The sequence below is a fragment of the Aspergillus nidulans genome, chromosome V (genome assembly GCF_000011425.1).
Source record: "Aspergillus nidulans FGSC A4 chromosome V".
NCBI lineage: Eukaryota > Fungi > Ascomycota > Eurotiomycetes > Eurotiales > Aspergillaceae > Aspergillus > Aspergillus nidulans.
In genome coordinates, this window is record NC_066261.1 from 1,911,326 (window position 1) to 1,933,586 (window position 22,261).

Sequence of the window (22,261 nt, forward strand, 5' to 3'; positions counted from 1 at the left end):
GAGCAGCGGGCGACCAGTAAATGGAATGAGAGCCTGAGAAATGAACCTGCTTCTGTGTTGCCTGGTATATATCTAAAATGAAATAACTATTGCCCTATGAGAGCTGAACTGAGAGGTCCTTGGCTTAAAGAGTTATCGCACACATGACTGGATGAGTAACTCGGTACCAGGTCAAAGGCCAATTACACCAGCCCGTTTAACCCAAAAAGTCGTCTCATTGGCTTGCACCATGAAGATTGTACTATTCCAAGATGCGTTCTTCAAGAGTCACATAAACACATATCTTGTATTGCCCAATCAGCAAGAGAGTTTATATTGGTTGTATAAACAGTATGTTATCAACGTCCATCCGTTCAGGTGACCTTGGCGCAGCACTTAAGTATGTGATCTTGATAAGATTGGAGTAATCTTAAATCTTGTGCAAAAAATCAAAGAGGATCCTTGAATGAACAAGAAAAAAAATGTCATAAGTTATAGCTAGTCGTTTATAGAACATCCGCTCTGAAGACCAATAAAATATGGGAATCACACAGCTGGCGGTTAAATATATCACGCTCAGTTCTTATCTCGACGGAGTGAATGAATGACGACCCATCTAATGCAGAGTTGGCAAGTATTCTGTCTATTCAGTTGGGCTGTCATCATCATGACACGCTTTTTATGGGTATATATGGGGTTTGGCCCGAACCAATGGCGGTTGTAGTTTATTTGCCTCGGGAAGCGTGCACTGTGGCGATAATTCTCTCAACCACGGATGGATCGGACAGCTTAGGTAACAATTAGTTCCACGTACTCAACGAAGTCAAGTCGAGAGGCCTTACCGTTGAAATGTCGCCCAGGCTATCCTCCTCACCACTAAGAATCTTCCGCAGGATGCGGCGCATGATCTTACCGCTACGGGTCTTGGGCAGGTCGTCGACAACAAAGACGGCTTTGGGAGCAGCGAAGGGTCCAATCGACTTGCGGACTTGCAGAATGAGGTCTTTGCGGACTTGGTCGTTGGTCTCGTTACCCTCTTTGAGCGAAACAAAGGCATTGACGGCCTGACCGGTCAACTCATCGGCAATACCAACCACGGCTGCTTCAGCAACCATAGCTATGATGAGTTAGCCACAAAGTTCGCGCTCTTATTTGGTATAACTTACGGTGCTCAATGAGGGCAGCCTCAATTTCCGCGGTTGACAGACGGTGACCAGAAACGTTGACGACATCGTCAACACGACCACGGATCCAGTAGTATCCCTCGTGGTCACGACCGGCTCCATCTCCGGTGAACTATACGATGTCAGTCACCTTCGAGTGAGCGAATTGATAGAATGGATAAAACTTACGTAGTAACCCTTGTAGACGTTCAGATATGTGTCCATGTAGCGCTTGTGGGCACCCCACACAGTGCGGGCCATGCTGGGCCAGGGCTGCTTGAAGGCAAGCACACCCTCCACATCGTTGCCGGAGATCTCCTCTCCAGAGACTGGATCAATGATGGCAGGCTCAATACCGAAGAAGGGCAGGGAAGCACTGCCAGGCTTCGTGGGAGTGACACCGGCCAAGGGGGTAATGACGTTGGAGCCAGTTTCGGTTTGCCAGTAGGTCTGTACAAAGATTCACCGTTAGTAAATGAGAAGACAGGACTCCAAAGGCATAAATGACTTACGTCGCAAATGTGAGCCTCTTCCTTTCCAACCTTCTCGAAGTACCACTTCCAGACCTCAGCAGCAATGGGCTCGCCGACGGATCCCAGGACACGTAGATGTTCCATCTTGTGGTGGATGTGGTGGTCACCAGCCCTCTTCAACAATCGCAGGGCAGTGGGTGCCACATAGAATTGGGTCACCTTGTGCTTCTCAATCACGTCCCAGTAGCGAGAGAAGTCGGGGTAAGCCGGGGTACTCTCAAAGACAACCGTTGAGCATCCCAGGAGGAGAGGAGCGTACACCACGTAGGTGTGGCCGGTAATCCAGCCGACATCACCACCGCAGAAGTAGCGGTCATCATCATGGATATCAAAAACGTATTTTCCGGTCATAGCCGCGCCTAGGAGGTAACCGGCAGTAGTGTGCATAACACCCTTGGGCTTACCGGTGGAACCAGAAGTGTATAGAAGGAAAAGAGGATCCTCGGAGTTGACAGAGTCAGGAGCAATGTACGCAGGGTACTTCTCAACCTCCTCGTGCCACCAAATGTCACGGCCCTCGGTCCAGGGCACCTCGGCGCCGGTGCGCTTGTAAACAAGCACGGTCGACACGTCGGGGCACTGCTTGAGACCCTCATCGACAATGCGCTTGGTCCCGATGACCTTACCGCCACGCTTACCCTCATCGGTTGTGATGACAACCTTGGAACCGGCGTCAAGGACACGGTCACGGAGGGAGTCTGACGAGAAACCGGCGAAAACAACGGAGTGAACGGCACCAATACGCGAGCACGCAAGGAAGGCGATGATGGCCTCAGGAATCATGGGAAGGTAGATAGCCACAGTGTCGCCCTTCTTAACGCCGCGCTGTTTCAAAACCCAGGCAACCCGAGAAACTTCGCGGAGCAGCTCGCCATATGTGATTGTCCGGCCCTCGTTGGGTTCGTCGGCTTCGTAGATGATAGCGACCTTGTTGGGGTTCTTGATGGCGTGACGATCGACACAGTTGAAAGAAGCATTTAGCCGACCCTCAGGGAACCAAGCAACGTCACCGTTCTCCAATGAGCCGATACGGGTCGTTTGGAAATCTTTGTCAAAAGTGAGCAGCTCACGGGCTTTGCGGGCCCAGAAAACGTCTGGGCTGCGAATCGACTCCTCATAGAGCTTCTTGTATTCATCGAGATTTTTCAAGTGAGGGCCGGAAGGGTGCTTGTCGAAGAACGCCTTGGGAACGTGGAAAGTGTCGACCTCGTGGGCCTCAGCAACCTGAGCGACCACAATCAGTCAAAAACCATTGGTCAATCAGTTCGAAGTAGGAGCCGGTGCTTACCACGGCGGGCTTGGGAGGGGCAATTGGTCCGTCACTCATATTGAGAAAGCGTTGCGAGTCTCAAGATTTCTAAACTCCCAGGAAAGTTAGAAAATGCCACTGAAATGCCACCGGGCAAGCGAAAGGGGGAAAATGCAGTTGCTTGGTGGGGAGACGCCTGCGAAGCAAGGCCGGCACGTGAGACCGTAGTGTGTGGGATTTAAGCTTACCGTTGTAGTGGTGGTGGGGTAGCTTGAGAAGGAGGGGTAGCAGAGGTTAACGTCGGAGTAGGAGGGAGAAGGGGGATGACGCGTATGCTGGGTGTAGGAGGAGGAGGGGGAGGTAGGTAAGAGGTGAAGAGAGGAAGAGAGCAAGAGAAAGAGGGATACAGTGGAAGAATGGTCGAGAGGAAAGGAGGAGACTGGTATTTAATGTTGCGTTGGGCTAAATGAAATTAATGGATTTAATTGTTGAGGCCCGCTGTCCGGCTGTCGGGCGGAGGGGATGCCTCCCTTATATGGCGAATTATGCGCAGCCTAGGGTAGGGACTGAGTTTCCATTCTAACGAGGTTACGAGGTTACGATATTACGAGCGAATACCCCGACTCGACGTGGGCATGAGCCTGTGAGGTTGGTCCCTTTTCCGGGTGACCGTCAGCTCGCCGGTTCCAGGTTCGGTCCACGGGTTCAGTGGGAGCTTTCCCCAGCCTGGGAGATTCTGGTATTGGGTCACTAGTCACGGACCAGTCAATCCCTCATCTATGCTTGACCACGGGTGCTTGACGCTATGGAGGCGCTCGACTGGGTTCTGGATAACCTGTCTAATACTACTGATGGAAGAATGTCGTCCTCTGTCCTGATAGCCAGCCGCTACTGAGAGACAATGGATCGTCCCCCTGCAAGGGCGATGCCGGAGCGGTTCAAGTGTCATTTGCCCCCTCCACAAAACTAAAATCGAGCAGACTCGGCCATGCGGGGCTTGGCCGCCTTTGCTTTCTCGTTTCCGTTGCTCCGGGGCGATCCGCCACCAGTCTCAACCCGAACAGAGGTTTGTTCAAGTTCGGTACGCTAATTACATCAGAGGGTATGGACCGAGGATACGTCTGCGTGCGGGCAAGAGTGGATGTCCGAATTTCAGACGAAGAGTGCGAGATATGTCCGATACTGGAGTCCTACGGGGAGGTCTACGGGAGTGGTACGGGGGCCCTACGAGCGTCCTATGGGGAGATGTACAGAACAGTCCACGTACTCTGTTAAGGAGTACTAAATCATTGGAGCGGACGGCGAATCAGGGCGCGTCTAAAACCCCCGGACGGAGGGATGATCACAAGAACGCCAGCCAAGCATCTAGTACTCACAGTAGTGCTAGTGAACTAGCAGGAGTCCATCAGAGGTGCGGGGAAGCAGGCGACTCGAGCTCGATTTTCTCCCTGAAACAGGCGATATCGAACCATTTCAGCCGTTGGAGCCCGTTTGGGCCCGTTTGAGTTTCGATTTGAGTTCAGGACGGCATGGGTTTCGATCATGGAGGGCATCAAGCAATCCCGTTACAACCATCGACCTGGGCATCGCGAGCAGGGGTCCTCTGGATCGTACGGTACTGTTTGCGGAATGCGGCATGCCCCCTGCCCCTCCGCTGTCTACTGCAGAGCGGCACAGCCCAGGTACTGGGTACTGTACGCTATTTCCACACGCAACGTCGCACCACTGAAGATTAGGATCTGAGAAGTCGACTTGATTTTCGCGCTTGTCGAGCATTTCGAGATTTTCGAGATTTTCGAGATAATTCGGAAGGCTGAGCTAACCGTCGGTCCCGCATCCGGAGGTACCAAACGGCCACGCAGCGACTCAGTCCGCAACCAGCACGCGGCGAAGCACTATCAGTCTGGCTGCGTCCCACAGAATCAATTCCAAACCGCCGGCTCGGTTTAGTTTCGGGCTACAGGGCTACAGACTCGTGCATCCAGCCGCCAGTGCAGTCCGTGCGTCCAGCCGCCTCTAGTAGTGGCTCATCTACGGACGATGCTGTCTCCAACCACTACATCTTAGAATCATACTCAGAGTAGTGATCAACAGATCAGAGTGATCGGAAAAAGGGAACGTGGGATCCTGGGTGTGGATGTACTTGATATACTCCATTATATGGTCTCGTATTGTTGGTATACGTTGGTAACGTTAGTCACGTTGGTATACTTCATTACTATGCGCTTCCACCTGATTGCCGCTTCTTTCTATCTCAGGCTAGTGCCTTTGTATACAATCCCTGCGCAATGACAACACTATAAACTTTGTTGCAGCCGGTTAAAATAATTGACCCTCGCTAAACTAGGCTATCATCCACAACACCGTTCCACTCTGCTGAGAAAAGCCATCTGCTTTTATTAGGAATCTGTTAGTGTATCAGTTGCCTGCGATCCATGTCACTCATTGTTAATAATGTCCTTAGCTCTCGGAATTGCCGCAACCCCCACCGCCCAGAAATGCTTATACGAGTGTACACACTCCCACTCCCACTCTTCCCACTCACCCACAGTCCACCCCACCGTCCCTCAGTGCTAGAACAAAGTGCTAGAGCCGTGATATACTATAGAAATACATGTAAAGGTAGAACAACAAGACGTAGAGTCATTTGACGAAAAAAAGGTACACGTATACGATGATACATCGCCTAATTAACCACCTGTACAATGCTACGGTGTGTAACGCTTCGACCATACAAGCAGCCTGCATGAATATACCTCGCGGGGACCTCCTGACTCCAGTCTACTGCCCACATCTCCAGTACTACCATGCTACTGTGAATCAGTCGGCTTGGACTAGATAGGCTAACCATCGCATTGCTCGTGGAAATTTCAATATATCAACCATGGTTCGTGCGTTTAGCCTCAACACCAGTTCGTGCGGGACTCGGGCTATCCAGCCCCCTGATGCTGACATCAAAAGGATGGTTCTGGGTGGCCAGAAATCGCGCGACTGATGAACCTTATCCATGATCTGCGTTTCATGGTGTTCTTTAGGTATGGTCCCATCGAAAGCGCTGTAAACTCTAGCAAGTTAGATCGGGGAGATGAAACGAGGAATGGATCTTGAAAAGTCGATGTTATCACATCGTAGTAGCTTGTTCGCTGAATTCGTTTGATCACTTATGTGGCATTTTCATGATAAGACACTTTCAAGATAAAATACTTGTGGCTTAATTTCTTGTAATCGAGAAGCAATAAGCAGAGAGAGCATATCAAAGCACGGCTGTCACCATCCCTGGTGCCACCAGGAGCCCATACCGAACAGAAAGAGGACAATGCTACCATCGCGGATAAAGTCCCGGAGCAGCTGAATGTACATGAAAGGTCCAGGCGGTCCAGAATTCTTCATCGTTACTCTCGCCCCGCCAAGCAGAAGCTCTCCGGTTGTGAACAAAAGAAAAGGGTTTTGCGCCGTGGCCGGAGGCGGCGGCTGTTTGCCGTACGTGGCAACGGCCGAGCTTGTAAGGAAACAAAGGTAGATCGCAATAGCAACCGAGAACACAATATGCAAGATCTTCCATGTAAGAAGGGCCTTCTTCTGCTCTTCCGATTGTGGCTTCGAAGCGGAGCCAAGCGCGTCCGCCATCCAAGGGGGAAGACCAAGTGAGGAGAAAAAGCCCGCCGGAAGTCCCCCCGAAGGTTCGCTGCCTGCGCCACTGCCAAAACCGGCGCCCGGACCTTGAGCTGCGCCGGGCATCCCTCCCATGAGAGAGCTCAGGAGTTTCAGAGTCGGGTCCTCATCTTCGCCGGTATCTTGCTGGGAGGGCGTTGGTTGGCGGAGGAGGGCACGGAGGGCCTCTTGTTGTTCGCGGAGCGCATCTGGGGTTGGATCTTCAGCACTCGGCTGTGGCGGCCCTTGCCTGGGTATTTGCTGTGGTTGTTGAGGGGTTGGTCGAGGTTCGGGGCTCGCGGCGGGGATAGCAGAGGGAGGTTGTGGGGATGGAGATGGTGAGGCTTGGTCGCGATCTGTACGGAAGACCTATTAGCTTATATCGTGTAGATAGAATATAGCGGATGAATGCGAGAAGCAGCTAAGTAACGCTCCTTCAGTAGAAGATGAGTGTACCTTTAGAGGGCGTTCGTCCGCTCAGGCTTGTGATTTTGTCCAGTCGGGACGCTCCCCCCTCTCTTATCTTGGCTTCGCGGCGTTCGCGCCGCAGGCGAGCTGCTCTCTGAGCCGGGGACTCTTCCGTTGAAGACATTGTAGCCCGCGGTGATTTGGAATTTCAATGACGTTGTGTGGTCGTTCAGGCGATCGTTTAGGAGGGAGGACACAAAGTTCGCGGTGTCCAAAATGTAACGAAGAAGCGACGCTACTTGAGTTCAAAATATGTGATCCAGTTCCAAGCTCTGGGTTTCAGAGCCAATCTAGTTGATATTGGGGTAAAATCGATGTTGGGATGGAAAGTGAATTTCGCAGATCATCTGGTCGTGGCCGAGGCCAATGGTGGTCTTCTTTTTCGGGTATAGCGCCTCCCTATACCCAACAAGACATTAGCAACAAACACAGTGACAATGATACGATGAGATATATAGTCCTTGGAGATTGATATTGCTGTGTCAATGGATTGCACCGCTGCTCTTGATCGAGAAGTTGCTGGTTTGCTCGCTATTTGGTTTCTGTTGATGTCGGCAATAACCTCATATCGCACCCATCAATAACTTCATATATATATCGGGACATTGTCATCTCTATTTGGCAGACCTTGCTACCCATTTATATTAGATTTTTAGTTCGCGAACCTAGTATACACTGGCACTTTAAGATGGTTTCATCTTCTAACTGCAGAGATCAGCAGCTTACCATGAGCTGCATACGAGAACTTGCAAAGACCGCCCTGCGCGTTTTTTACTACATACGCCTGACTCTGAGTTACCATCTTCCTTACTCGGGAATCTCCAGAGATGATCATTTGACTGGATTAGTGTTACAGCTTGGCAATATCAAATAGGGGAGTATTTGCGCCACGCAAATGTTTCAACGGTATATACTTATTTATGGATGTCCAAGACGGAGCCCAGATTACGCAGAGTAGATTTAAGCCAAATGCAGCAATATTCAAAATTCAGAGTATAGAAAGACTACTGCAAGGTATTTCCAGGACTGTCCATGAAGACAGCCAAATTGAGACTATTATAAGGGACCCTGCAAGATGACCACTGATGACGAAACCAGATACATACACCCACACTGCGCAGGTCTATAACCACGCGGCCCAGAAAGACCAGCAACGCTTTGAAGACAGTTTGCAGAGTTTATATTTGTTTGCTGGAACCCATAAACAAGGTAAGATTTCTCGGCTGACGACAGTGTGTGGGAATATAGTATAGAGTGGGTAAGCACGATCTCGCGATAATCATCACACTAACCCCCAGGAAAGCTAGAAATCTAGGCACCGACAAAGAAATGCGAGATCAGCAATTCAAACCATACGTTTACTGGTTCTATTCGGAGAAAGCAGCCTTTCGAGCTTTTGAGCTTGACGAGAGAGCATCTGATGGGAGATCGTGGTGACATCACCGGTCCCACCTACACCAACGTCTCAAGACTCTAGATCCATCAATCCATCGTACGCGCTACTGCCCAGACTCAACAGCCATTAACTCCAGTGACGTAGCCCCTCTAGTAGGGCTGTCTGGCCTTTGATATGTCCCCTTTCTCACCATATCTTCCTCCATCTTCCTTAGAGCATCTAGATTGCGGCTGACATTCAACTCCGCGGGATCTACTAGTTCTGGAATCTAGGAACAATAACACAGTTTTGGCAGCCGATTATCCAATTCGAGTACCTCATTATTTGTTTCAGGAGCCAAACGCACCACATTCAACATGCCTGCTCACCCAAAGGGGTCGAGTTCCCCTACGCAACACCGGGTTGGGGAGCACTGGAGTGGAAACAACCCTGTCCCGACGATCGGCCGATTTATTGAACGTCTCCAGGCAGACCAGCAGGACCGCGAAGCACATCAGAAAGCGTCGGCGTCGAAGACGCATGACGAACAGACAGACGAGAATGCTGTTCCACATCGACCACAGAAGGTGGGCAAGGGGAGGACCCGAGAAGTCACAGACCCTACGACGGGAAGAGAGATTGAGGTTGAGGATTTGGACGAGTCTGCTATGGAGCCTGTAAAGAACCCGAAGGTAATGCATTGTTCTTTGCATCGACAGTCGTCTCTAACGGAACGTAGTTGGTTGTACCTAATGCCAACCTCGGTAAGGATACGGTGAGTTATCCATTAGCTTGACTAGATTAGATGGCTGTTGACAGATGAGTAAAGCCAGTAAGGTCCGACTCGAATCAACCGCTATCCGAATATAAGGAAAACCAAGATATTACAGCACCGCCGGATCCCATCGCAGAGGGTACTACATCCGACGTGCCCATTCACGGAGAGAGAACGAACATCCTCTTCCACCCGACGCCGACGGTCTCCTTCAAACCCATGTTTGAGAACTTGGAAAAGCGAGGGGCCAGTCTATGTATTGGCATCGTGGCCGGGATCATTGTCCTCGGCCGGACTTTTGGCGCCTCATACTGGGGACTTTTCCCTCTAGCTTTCTGTATTGCCAGTGGCGTCTGGCTATGGGTACAGGAAGTGATCCGCAGTGGCAGAGAGATGGAATGGAGTAGTGAACAGTTACGTGGACAAGTTGTAAGTCGTTTACCAGTGATGATAATCTTGATGCTGATGAATGTTATCCAGGCGACAGCGAATTTGATCCCAGAATCCGTTGAATGGATGAATACGTTTTTGGGCATAATCTGGGGCCTGATCAACCCGGACATGTTAGCACCGATCTCTGATACCATTGAAGATATTATGCAAGCGTCCTCACCTGGTGTGATTGAGAATGTTCGAATTGCAGAAATTGATCAGGGAAACAATCCAATACGGCTTTTAAGTCTGCGAGCTCTTCCGGATGAGAATGTGCAACAGTTAAAGGAGAATGCCTCTCGAGACAATAGGGAAAACAAGGACCCAGACGAAGCAGCGGCGCTGGAAGAAGGGGGGAGCTTTTACAATTTCGAAGCATCTTTCGCCTACCATGCAAAGCCCACCGGCCAGAGCGCTTCTGCTAAAGCCCGCAACATGCACATGCAGCTTGTCTTCTATCTTGGAGTTCGTGGACTCTTCGGAGTGCCTTTCCCAGTCTTCGTGGAGCTGATAGAGATGGTTGGAACAGTGCGTGGAAGGCTTCAGCTAGTTCCCGAGGTGCCGTTCGTCAAAGACTTGACATTTAGTCTGGCTGGTATCCCTCATATCAAAGCCGGCTGTATGCCGATGTTCAAAACAGGCGTCAACGTTTTAAACCTCCCCTTAATTTCCAACTTTGTCAACTACGCCATTGGTGCCGCTTGCGGTATGTTCGCCGCTCCTAAGTCTATGACGATGGATCTTAGTATGCTGGCAAAGGGTGATGATATTGTTAAGGAAACGCAGGCGCTTGGAGTCATGTGGGTTCGCATTCATCGTGCGGTGGGCTTGAGCAAGCAAGACAAGCGTGGCAGTGAGGGTGGCGGTAGCGACCCTTATATCAACCTTTCGTTCTCGAAATATGGAAAGCCGATGTATTGCACCCGTGTGATCACAGATGATCTGAATCCAGTCTGGGAAGAAACGGCAGCACTACTTGTGAATGCTGAACTCATCAAGGCGAACGAGAACCTTAGCGTTGAGCTCTGGGACTCTGATCGTCACACAGCGGATGATATTGTTGGCAAGGTGGAGCTGCCTATTCGCGAAATGATCCAGCATCCATGCCGGATGTACCAGCATGTATCAAAACTTCAGGGTATGAACGAGGGAAGTGAAATGCCCGGCGAGCTGCACTGGGAAGTCGGATTCTTTGGCAAGCCGAAACTGAGGAATGAGCTGAGGACCGACGGCAAGGTCAAGGATTTGCCGGAGAATCTGAAAGCCGACAAGCAATTTGAGGACGACAAGGGTGTCATCACCACGGAGGAAGAGGAAGCCGTCACGCATACTCCGCCTGATCCTTTGTGGCCAAGCGGTATTCTCAGTGTCATCGTGCATCAGATTGTCAACCTCCAGCTTGTCAATGTCAAAGGAAGTAACGGAAACCGCCAAGGGAGAGAGTATGAGCCGGCAAAGCCTTACGGAGAGAACACTGAGGAGCAAGGTGGAGAGCTGCCCACCAGCTACTGCAAGATCATGCTAAACGACGAACTCGTAAGTCACCCCCTTGATGTGTATTTCGCGACTAATATTAGAGCAGATCTATCGCACACGAGCGAAAGCTCTGAGCTCGAAACCAATCTTTAATGCTGGAACAGAGCGGTTCGTGCGCGACTGGCGCTCAGCAGTGGTGTGTGTGACGGTCAGAGACCAGAGATACAGAGAGCACGACCCTATTTTAGGTGTCGTTCCTCTGAAACTGTCAGAACTCTTCCAGACCAGCTCCCAGGTCACCAGGTGGTACCCCCTTGACGGAGGAGTTGGCTTTGGCCGAATCCGCATTTCGCTCCTGTTCAGGCACGTTGAGACTAAACTGCCTCCCCAAATGCTTGGATGGGACGTTGGAACTTTCAAGTTCACCGGGAATCTCACCGCACAAGGCCTCAGCCAGAAGACCAAGGTTCGCGTACGTACAGGAGGAAGTAGTAGCAAGATCCCGCGGCACGTATGCAGCGTCAACGCAGACAACTCGGTTTCCTTCGACATCTCTAACATTGATCTGCGCCTCCCCGTCAAGCATCGCTACCGGTCTCCCGTCGTATTCGAATTCGTTTCTCAAGGAAAGCGCCATCACACGGGTTACGCAACCCTCTGGCTGCAACACCTCGTCGATAACAACGATACCCCCATCGATATCCCAATTTGGCAAACGAAGAATGGCACGCGCCTGACGCAGAACTATATAACCGAAGACAATCTCGAGGAAAAACGCAGCCCAGGTCTCGAGGATATCCAGGAGGTTGGGCGCCTCCGGTTCAGCTGCGTTTTCACTCCTGGCATTGACGAATCCCATGAGCACTTCGTTGTTGATAACAACTCCCGCGAGACCTTCGAGACGTGGGAGGCTTGTATGGCCGAGGGCGCCCGTCCGCGTCATATCGAGGCTGAAGTCCCCGAACGTACTGAGCAGATGCACGAGAAGTCACTCCTCCAGGGCCGCGATATCCTCAAGGTCGCTGATCCCAAGGAGCGCCGCCGCTGGATTGACAAGGAGGGTCGAGACTGGAGCGGCGCATTCGGCCAAGATCCCCTTGCTCAGATACAGGAGCAAGAGAAAAGTGGAAAGGAAGAGCCTGGTCAAGAGGATGGTTTGATGCACTTACCAGATGACGACTCGCACTCAGACACCAGCGATTCCTCCAACGAACACGGACGAGAACATAAACACGGAGATACAGCCAACGCCATAGTCGAACCCTCGAACCCGATTGCGTCCGACCCCGTCTCCAACCAGGACACCCAAGCTACGCCAAACAACGGCACCCCGCCTAGCAGTAGCTACACCCAGCGCACAAGCACGGGCACGAGCCAGATATCCACCATCAACACTGCCGACACGGCTTCAAGCTCAACAACCTCTAAGCGCGCCGCCAAGCGCAGCGAGCAGCGCCAGCAGCGTGGCCTCATGCAGTGGAAGCCCGCTCGTAATGCTCAGTTTGCAAAAGACGAGGCCAAGTATGCCTTCAGAAAAGTCCGACAACACTTCAGTGGGGATCTGTCGGGTAGGGAGCCGGATATTGAGACGGAGACAGGGAGCTAGAGCTAGTTGCCTACTTTTTCGCTGCATCGCCTCTAGCTTGTTGTGTGAGTTCATAGCACGGAGTTATTGTGACACAGATGAATTTTTTTATTGCTCACGCGTAGTGTATGATATCAATGGGTAATTATGATTCCAGCCAGGCTATGCATACTGCAATGAATAAATTTTCTCACTCGTGATAAAGGTAGATATGCTTCTACATAATTTGGAATAAACCGGTGTAACTAAATAATAGCCTTGTTCTGCATGTAAGTTTCACTGTAGTTTGACTCTATACATATTAGGAAGACAATCTTGGTTCGACTGGAGCCTCACCCGTCTCGTCCTACTGGGATACCTACAAGTACACATGGCAGATACCGTAGGCGGATGAACTTACTGAGTGCGTATCATGTAGCAATCCCGCTCAAATTGGCATATCGGATGCACTGTCTATTCTAGCTCTATCAAAGCGCAGTCATTGAATTGAAGATGCAGGTTACCACTAGACTGGGCCACACCCTTCCTTAATCTCTGCCATTCACGCGTGTATATCAGACACTCTGTTGCCCACCCCGTCCTCCATTAGCTCCCCGTCCTGCGCGTCCACCGCGCCGCCCACCGCGCCTCTTCTCCCCCCCATTCCGCTCGCCCCTTCCCGTCCCAGCACTGGGCGCATCCCTCGCTCTAGCATGGGGCGGTGTCCCATTAGTACCAGTGCCATTGCCATTAGCCTTAGCATGAGGCGGACCCCGGTGTTTGGGTCTAGCAGCAGCCAACTGCTCCGCGCTCGCGTAGTTGAAGCCCGGAACACCCTTGAGCCCCATCTTGCCGACGATCTTTTTATCCATAGGCGGGGGCTCTGGGCAAGCCATGCCCTTAATAGCGAGCTCATTAGCCAGCTGTACGAGACCGGGCTTATCGAGACGGAGCTGCTTCATTAGTCCTGACCCAGCGAAAAAGCCGATGTACGATGAGTAGGCGCGCTGCTTCGTCGTCTCGTCGACGGCGTACATGGCCTGTGTGACGGCTGGACTGCAGCTAGTGGCATTGGCGAGGATACTGCTTGCGTCTGGGTGCGGCTGGATGGGAAGATGGCGGTTTGCTTTAAGGAAGAAGGACTCGGACTCTGTTAGAAGGATGACTGCGCGGCCGTCGTTGCCAGCGCGGGCAGTGCGCCCGACGCGGTGGACGTATTGCTCGGCGTTGGAGGGGAGCCCGACTTGGACTACCAAGTCGACGTTGGGGAAGTCCATACCGCGGCCAATGACATCGGACGCGAAGAGGATGCCTGCGTCTGCTTCTTTGAACTGGGAGGTTGTCCTTGTGCGCGCAGACTGCGAGAGGCGGGAGTGGATCTCAAAGACCTTAAGGGGCGTGAGGCCGTTGGCGAAGGCGCTGTGAGAAAGGGCGACCATGTTGGCTGTGACGCCGAAGACGATGATCTTGGTATTCTTCTTGGACTCGTGGGCCAAGAGGGAGGAGAGGGTCGTGAATGTTTCGGCTACGGAGGGCATAAGGACATAGTACTGAGGCACGCGCTCGTGGGTGGGCGGTTCGTTCTTGTCCACTGTCGAAATGCTGGTGTACCCTGGATTCAAGACAACGCTGACCACATCCTTGACCTTTGGTGGTAGAGTGGCTGAGAAGCACATACCTTGCCAACCGGTGCTCTTTGACGGGATCAGCTTGAGGATCTGCTTGACGTCCGCCAGGAACCCGGTCTCGAGCATCGTGTCCGCTTCATCCAGAACGAGGGTCTGGATATCCTTGAGCTTCTCTGCAGTCTCAGACTCAGAGAGGTAATCCTTCAGCCGCCCAGGTGTAGCTACAAGAATGGACGGGTCCCCGTTCATGAACCGCGAGTGCGCGGACGCTCGCGCGGTCCCACCAACAGCAATATGACATTCCAGCGGTCTTGAAAGCTGTGAGGTAAGCTCATCGCATGACTTGGCGATCTGCTGTGCGAGCTCTCTGGTTGGCGTGATGATGAGGATCGCCACTTGCCCTCTCCTGACCTGGCTCTGGCCTTGTATTAAGCAATGCAAAGCAGGCAGCAAAAAAGCCACAGTTTTACCGGTGCCTGTTTTTGCCTGCACGAGACAGTCGCTGCGCCATGTGGGAAGCTCTGTGAGGACTCGCTGCTGCACGGGCGACATGTACTCGAAGCCCAGCACGTTGAGGGCTTGAAGCAGCTTCTGGTCGAGTTTGCCGGCCATAGAGCTGTATGGCTGGAGGCCGTCTGTAGCGCTCTGCATGCTTGCTGGTTTGGAAGGGTCTGCAGCTAAAGATGTGCTTGCAATAGAGAAATTCTGGTGCTGAGTCTACCGGTAGACAGTCTAATGCAGTTGATTACCAGCCACGGACGCGGAGTCTGCACGTAAAGCACGTAACAAGTCAGATAGCCTGCAAGTTCTATGGACAGAATTATGTGTATCAGTGAATGGATTAGAATTCTTCTTCTCTTCTTATCTTTCACCTGCTTGTGGTTAATGAAAAAATAAATAAGAATCAGAAAAAATATTTTTGTTAGCGGCAGAGATTTGGGCTCTTCGAGTCTTCTCTGCCAAGCACTTTGCCTGAGATGTCATGTGACCTGTATAGATCTGCCGGGAGGCTGACTGCCTAATTGTGGTGCTTAGCTCCTTATTGCAACTAACTAATGCTTGAACTGAGTCTCAACCAGTCGACCAGGAATGCCAGTCCATATGCAACGCGGAACGCGGTTGGGGTAGTTTAGCGGCGCAGTATCTTAACCCTCTTAGCTTCATGTGCGCGCGCCCCGGGCGGGGGCTGTGTCAAGGGCCCTAGAGCCGTTCTACCAGCGACCTTGGACCATATAAGGACGCACATCGCCCCTGATCTGGCATCCAGCAACCCACCAAGATGCCAGGGACACTCGCTCTCGCAACGGCGCAGCTCGCAATTATTTTAGACCGGCCGCTGGACGGCAAACCGCACCGGCCCGGCGATACAATCGCCGGCCGAGTATACCGCACGGCGCCAGGAGTCGCCCCAGAAGCCAAAGTCACAGTCACGATCCGTGGGCGCTGTAAGTCGAAGATCAATATCCGACGGGGCAATTCCACGTCCGTCTACAGAACCAACTTTGACGCCTTGAGCACGCCGACGGGGGTCGAGACACATGTTCTGACTCTCGGACAGCCGCTGCATATCCCCCAAGGCAGTCCCGGGGAGTCGTGGCCGTTTGCGATCAAGATCCCAGACCTGGTCTATGACATCCGCGACGAATGGCAGCAGAAGTATTTTACCGCGCCGGGCGGCCACCTGGACACGCCGTTCCCGCCGCCGGCGAGCTATGTGTTTACCGGGAGCTCGCTCATGGGGGATTCCTGCTATGCATTTACAGAGTACTGGGTCGAAGCGCACATCGAGCTCTTGCGGCAGCACAAGGGGCGGACGGTGGCCGACCGGCACACGGCCATCGCGCCGTTTCCGCTGCGAAACGTCCACCTGGGCCCGGCCATCACCGAGTTCAATATGCGCGAGTTCAAAAGACACCATACGACGTGGGCATACCGGCTCGTCCCCGGTACCACCAAGATCAGTTTCGGGCAGAAGACGAGACAGCTGTTCGCCTCGTCCAAAGTCCCAAAAATCGGCCTCCGCATCAGACTCTCGCTGCCCCATACATTGCAAGTCGGCAACGAGCAGACCATCCCAACCACTCTACATATCGACCCTGACCTGGACTCAACGAGCCTCGCCATTCACGGTATCCAACAAGAGATCCTCATCACAGCGGTCCGGGTCAAAGTCAAGCCGACGACGACCGTGCAGGCCGAGCGGCACGACTTCTCCAAATCCACCGAGAGCGTGAGTCTCGTTCCGCCGGGCAACGGCAACCGGCCACTGCGCATGGTAGTGACTCCTGGCGGAAAGGCCAGCGAACCGCTTGCCCTGGGCGAGATCCTGGGGATCAGGCTGCCGGCAGGCTGCCTGTATCCAAATCTGATCACGTACAATATCGTCCGCTCGCATGAACTGAAATGGGAATTGGACGGCGAGATCGCCGGGAGTGCATTCAAGCTGGGGTCCTGGCACCCAGTGAGGGTCTTACCTGAGCCAGACGTGGAGGGCCCTCCACGGTACGCCCCTTGACCGGGCCCCGGTCGCGATAGCGGGCGTAAACTCAATGCCCAGAGCAGTAATTGTAGTGGCAACGGCAGTCATCCTGGTTACTCCGACAAGGGGGAGGCGCTTCCGAGTTACGGCGAGTTGGCTGGCCAGACACGAGCGTTAGTAACATGTGTTAGTGACGGTGTGGAAGACAACGCGGACGATGCCGATCCGGAGTAACGGAGAAAACCTCCGCCTTCGTTGATGCCTGGGTATCCAGGCATAAACTCAGGCATCAGCTCAGTCGACGGCTCTGTCGACGCATTCACGATATTTCGACTGAATGGAGACCAGAAAGTTTCTCTCAATTAGGTTTGATAAATCTTTACCATAGGATGATCTCCAGATCTGAAGAGGATCGTCGTCTTATACGGAGATGCTAAGAATTGAGACGCTACTGTGGAGGTATAATACGGGCTGTATAGTCTAGACCGGCTATTCTTAGAACTGCCACAATTTGCGATCGCCCTGTTTGCTCATTATACGAATAACTCCGTCTTGGGAGGCGACTCTGGCTCTGAGACTAGACTAGACAGCTGAGCGTAAGAATAGTAGGTGAATGTTTTTGCCTGGCGGCGTTCTCAGTGGTACACAATGGTCTTGGTACGTACGATTATGGTAGATTGCTGATTAATTTGCGAGGATTGAGTAGATCGCTATATGCGTAGAGTGCTGTGAGCGTAAATTGTTATGATCAAGAGTAGATTGTATACTTCAAGATTTTTATTCTTTTATTCTTTTTATTCTATTTGCTTATTGTATTTATTTATCTATTTATTCCATGCATTGATTTTTTACATTATAAACTTTTTGCAGTCTCGTATACTCAGAGTACTTCACGTACTCTGCGTACCCTGCGTACTCCGTCCGTCCCCGCTGCGGCGTCATCCAGTTCTAAATTGGGAAACCCTCGAAGCGCCCAACCGCTCGTCTCTGGCTTTTTTCTGCTTTTTTCTTCTCCTCTCGTTCCTTTTTCGCATCTTTTTTCGCTTGCTTTTCTTCCTTGAAATTTTCCGCCACTGCGTGACTCGACGATCTCGTGTCCCTGTACATCGCGTATATATACACGACTCTCCCGTCTAGTGTTCCCAGGCCTGCCGCCTCCCCAGCCACCAAGGGCTCCTCTAAGGCTCTCTAAGGCTCTCTAAGCGCTCACATGCGGGGCGCACTGCCATCGCCGACTCGAGTCCTATTACTGCTGCGCCAGATCCTACGAATCCTTACTCTCGCTGATCGCTGAATCACTAGTCGCTCCTCGCTCTAGCGAGTCGTGCTCGTCTTTGGCGTCGCCGCTGGATCATGATATAATCGTCCGCGACCACCTATAACTGGCACTATCACCGGTCCTATCACCGACACCATCCCTGCTCGCTGCGGCCTCTCACCGTTTGTTTGCTCTCTGCGCCGCCTCCGCCATGCTCGCAACCCAAATGCCCCCTCCGGCTTCACATCTTCGCACTGCCTCGTCTTCGTCGGGCGCTGAAGCAGCAGCTTCGCTCCCGGTCATGTCTCCAGCACTCCCTTCACAGCATCAACACTCGACCGCGCCTGCGTCGCATCCGCACTCCAGCATGTCCTGCGGCCTCACCTCGAAGGCGCCTAACCGGCCTGCGCTCTCGCGGCCGAAACTCACGCTCCAGACCTCGTCGCTCCCCATGTCCTTCAGCACCTCGTCTACGGGCCTCTCGCTCTCGCTGGCTACAGGGCCGACGGCGTCTCCTACCGTTCGTAACACCTTTAAGAACGCCTACGACGTGACCTACCCGTCCTCGGCGACCATCTCGCCGTCTCGATCGACCGGCAACCGCTTTTCCAAGCCGTCGTCGCCGTATACCCCAAGCAACCCGTACCAGCTGCCTATCGGCGTCAAGAGCATCCTCCGCAACTCGTACCTGGAATCGTCCAAACGACGGGCCAACTCTGTCGGCCCGTCCAACGGGTCATCGGGACGCCGGGTATTCTTCCCAACCAAAAAGCAGGTCAGCTACCGGTACCCGCTCGAAGAAGAGATCAAGACCATCAAGTATACAGCCGCACACTCGGATCTGGTCTCTGACTCGGAGTCTGGGTCCTGTGAAACAAGCTCTGACGACGACTCGGATTACTCCACTTCGAGTCTCGTCTCGTCCGATACTACGCCCTCAGATGAAGAGACGAATACGTTGGAGAAGAAGAAAAAGAAGCGAAAATACCGCAGCAACGAACGCCAAGTCCGCGCCGTCGCTCTCATGGAAGGACTGAAAGACCCGTACTCCTCGCAGAGCCAAACACCACAGACGCCCCGGCAAGGCCGTCTCAAGCGCCGTCGCGAATGGAGGTGGACACTTGGGCCGCTTGAAGAAGCTGGAACCGCGACAGATTCATCACAACCTGGTTCAGGCTCCCCGGCACCCGCTCCCTCAGGATCAGAACCGCATCGGGATCCAGGAGAACCCAGCACGCCGGCCCCCAACGCGACCTCGACGGCCCCATCTCAGCCACCGCCGCAACCGCTTCCAGTCTCGCTGCCGGCGCACCATGACACATCCGACGCAAACACCGCTTCCTCGCGAGGAACAGAAGAATCAGACCCTAAACCGCCCCAATAACCAGCGGTGGGGCACTTTGCACTCATCTACACCTGCATTGCATATAATGCGCAACGCTCGCATTCAGCTTACGATTTATGCATCATCATAGAACATTTCTGCGTTCATTCTCACACTGGACTCGGCATTGCCATTTTCACACCGTATCTATATTGGTATCAGACTGCCGCTTTTTCTTTCCTATTTATAGACTTTACTTTATTCATGGATACCCGCCTACGCTATGTTACGGAGTGGGACCAGCACTCAGCATCCCCTCGTATCCATTTCTTCTATTTTTCCCTTTTTTTTTTATTCTTTTCTTCTACTTTCTCTCTTATATATACCTTCTACATACCTAATTATTCATTCGTTCACGTTGCAAGTACCATATTCATACCATCACTCGAGACCCACTTGATCAAAACATCAACTGCTGCGCCGCAAGCCGCGTTGTCTGGTACAGCGTGCAAGCCGGCTCTATACAATATCTATGTGACATCTACATCAACTGACGAGTCACTAGCCGAGACATTGGAAATGAATACAACCTTACAACTCCATTGGGAATATCATTCAAGCCAAATTTTATCTGAGTTGCCTATGCAGTGGGGCCCATACTAATACAGTATTCCTTCCATAGAAACTTCAACTCATGTAGTAGTCGTAGCCATGGCCACGGTCGCCAGCCGAACCAATCTTCGTTCAATTGCGGCCGTGGATACGAACCCCTCGATACCTAACTTTAGGTAAGGACTCGAACTCAACTTAATTCAAACACGAATACGACAATACGAGGCCATGATGATGTGATGTCGATCCGAATCGGGTCCGGCTGCATGAGCTGGTTTCGTCGACGCCGACACTGGAAAAGAGCAGTCCAGGTACTCATGATATGGCTCATCCCAATATCTCAATCATCATGATCAGTAAGGCCTGTGCGAGAGGTGATTTAGGGCTTTGCGAGCATTGGCAGGCTCTGGTGGTGTATCGATCTGGCATTTATCACTTCCAAGTCACATGCCTAACGATGCAGATGGCGAGCATATACGAAGATTAATGCTCGCAGAGCCCCAAGTCCCATATCAAGCGCCGCAATATCCTCTTTAGCCCTCACACTCTCATCAGTTCCAGCCGATAAGCGTACGGCTCGTCAGGTAACATGTCCAACATCCACAAGCTGCATTACCATATCCTGCAGCTTTTGTGGGAAGACGTGCAAAACACCCTCACTGAGAATAGCCTTCTGTTTTTTTATGCCACCAATTTTTTGTTGCAGCGGGGTATGCGCCGAGACATGGTTTTGGGGGTGTTTACAAGAAATAGAGCAAAGATCTTGCGGTAGCTGGTTTCGATTTACCGCCAGCTGAGAGGGTGAGACGCGGTGCTGCATGGTATTGGGGAAGGTGATAGTTGGCCCTGTTTGTGTGTATACTGGCTATCTCTTGCGTACTGTGTCAGGCTGTCATCTTTACGTGCTCAAGGAGCCTGATATTTCCCGGAGAAAGCGGTGGTCCTTTTGTTGCAGCATATAACGTTTACTGTACGTGGCGAGGCGTGCTGGCGGAATGCGAGTCTGTTATTTTTCTTGATGTTGGCAATGACGTAGGAATACAAAGCTGTTGCGCAGATGTGTTCGTTCGGGTTCGTTCAGAGCGCCTTCCAGGAGCCGCCGTCACAGGTGAGGTTCCCCGGAGTCAGTTCGAGATTGGCTAATGGAAAATGACCTGAAGTCCAATGGGAACTGTTTCTGCAGGCTTATTGTATCTTTGGTGTGACAACTCAGAGTCGAACTCGCCTGGCTCGGAGCTGGATGAGCTGGAGATATGGCAAAGCCAGTCCCAACCACCTGAGGAAATAGCTATGACTTGGCGTGTAGGCACGATAGTGCTTCGAACAAACGCATTCTCGAGATGAGGGTGGAGGGAATACGCAAGCAATAACCTTTGCTGGGTAAGCTGATTGCCGCGAGCTGTGCTGGCCAGTCATGCGTGCGGCTCATGCAGTGCGAACATATCTGGATGCTCCCTATTTATAGCAAAGGCCGTGTGATTGATTCCACTTCAGGGTTTCTTCAATAGCCTGCTAATATTTGTACCGTCTAGTTATGCAGCGAGTGCCACGTTAGGACGGAAAGCCAGCGATTGATAACAGCTAAGCGTTTCGGGGGGAGCTCGAAGATGTCGATTATCCCGTTGAGAAGTATGGGGCAATGCAGTAAATCCGCTCTATTGCTCTACCATTGCAAGCCCAAGCATCGGGCTTGCCCTATCCAGGTTGGAGTAGCTAACTGAGGAGGCCCGGCTAGAGTAGTGACAGGGAGATTGATCAGTACTGGTTTGACATATTCGACAGAATTAAGACCCTCTCAGCTTCTGGCGGCAACGGAAAGTTGTCGATGGCAGCCTATTGAACGGATGAGAATAGCCTACATGGATGCTTGGGCGTCTGATACTTATAACGTCAGCATAGGCACGATTATAGGGGTAACAGGGAACTGCGGTTGAGACTTCAACAGATATATTTGTCTCCCTCCACCGTGTGACATGGACAATTCATGGTAATATGACTCGGTAAGCGTCTTGTATTCAGCAGTCCAACATTGCAAGCCCTATTGATTTCAAGAGTGAGAGCTGGCTGCCACTGGCTTGGTACCGCCCTTCCAGTCCCGACATGAGCCCATCCTTCCAGGCCTTCGCAGTTTCTTGCATTATTGCAGCGAATGTTCAGATAATTAGTGATGGCCATATCTGATCTTAGAGACGCAGGTTATAAAGGCGCATATAAGGTCCGACTGTGGCCTGTGGGTATGAAACGAAGAGCAATAAGTCGCGTTGTCGGACGTGAGCAATCACGTGACTACATACG

At 52.1% G+C, this 22,261-nt stretch overlaps 6 protein-coding genes across 6 annotated transcripts, besides 1 other annotated feature; 3 read left to right on the top strand and 3 right to left on the bottom strand.

Moving 5' to 3' along the window:
• Positions 1-22,261: part of a sequence feature (contig 1.98 826..565485(-1)) that runs on past both edges of the window.
• On the bottom strand, positions 268-3,068 carry ANIA_05626 (acetate--CoA ligase facA). Its single transcript, XM_658138.2, has 6 exons — positions 2,964-3,068; positions 1,655-2,899; positions 1,332-1,592; positions 1,146-1,275; positions 822-1,096; positions 268-767 (listed from the first exon to the last, which is right to left on the bottom strand). Exons 1-6 carry the CDS (start codon positions 3,000-3,002, stop codon positions 705-707), a joined length of 2,013 nt encoding a protein of 670 aa, XP_663230.1. The 5' UTR covers positions 3,003-3,068; the 3' UTR covers positions 268-704.
• ANIA_05625 (uncharacterized protein) lies at positions 6,192-7,167 on the bottom strand (the record flags this gene model as incomplete). The annotated part of the gene is made up of 2 exons (XM_658137.1): positions 6,192-6,931; positions 7,032-7,167. 2 exons carry the CDS (start codon positions 7,165-7,167, stop codon positions 6,192-6,194), a joined length of 876 nt encoding a protein of 291 aa, XP_663229.1.
• Positions 8,796-12,884, top strand: ANIA_05624 (C2 domain protein; the record flags this gene model as incomplete). The annotated part of the gene is made up of 5 exons (XM_658136.2): positions 8,796-9,110; positions 9,158-9,193; positions 9,248-9,622; positions 9,674-11,161; positions 11,208-12,884. 5 exons carry the CDS (start codon positions 8,796-8,798, stop codon positions 12,705-12,707), a joined length of 3,714 nt encoding a protein of 1,237 aa, XP_663228.1. The 3' UTR covers positions 12,708-12,884.
• ANIA_05623 (DEAD/DEAH box helicase) lies at positions 13,137-14,944 on the bottom strand (the record flags this gene model as incomplete). Its single annotated transcript, XM_050612283.1, has 1 exon — positions 13,137-14,944. The coding sequence occupies one exon, from the start codon at positions 14,942-14,944 to the stop codon at positions 13,241-13,243; it is 1,704 nt and encodes a 567-aa protein (XP_050468224.1). The 3' UTR covers positions 13,137-13,240.
• Positions 15,573-17,293, top strand: ANIA_05622 (uncharacterized protein; the record flags this gene model as incomplete). Its single annotated transcript, XM_050612284.1, has 1 exon — positions 15,573-17,293. One exon carries the CDS (start codon positions 15,573-15,575, stop codon positions 16,806-16,808), a length of 1,236 nt encoding a protein of 411 aa, XP_050468225.1. The 3' UTR covers positions 16,809-17,293.
• ANIA_05621 (uncharacterized protein) lies at positions 18,211-19,810 on the top strand. Its single transcript, XM_658133.2, has one exon. It carries the CDS (start codon positions 18,242-18,244, stop codon positions 19,412-19,414), a length of 1,173 nt encoding a protein of 390 aa, XP_663225.1. The 5' UTR covers positions 18,211-18,241; the 3' UTR covers positions 19,415-19,810.

Excerpts from the sequence above, each read along its gene's own strand:
- ANIA_05621 (XM_658133.2), top strand. The coding sequence starts at position 18,242 with ATGCTCGCAACCCAAATGCCCCCTCCGGCTTCACATCTTCGCACTGCC.
- ANIA_05626 (XM_658138.2), bottom strand. The coding sequence starts at position 3,002 with ATGAGTGACGGACCAATTGCCCCTCCCAAGCCCGCCGTG. Across the intron at positions 2,900-2,963 it reads CCCCTCCCAAGCCCGCCGTG|GTTGCTGAGGCCCACGAGGT; the intron begins GTAAGCACCGGC and ends GTGGTCGCTCAG. Across the intron at positions 1,593-1,654 it reads AAGAGGCTCACATTTGCGAC|ACCTACTGGCAAACCGAAAC; the intron begins GTAAGTCATTTA and ends ATCTTTGTACAG.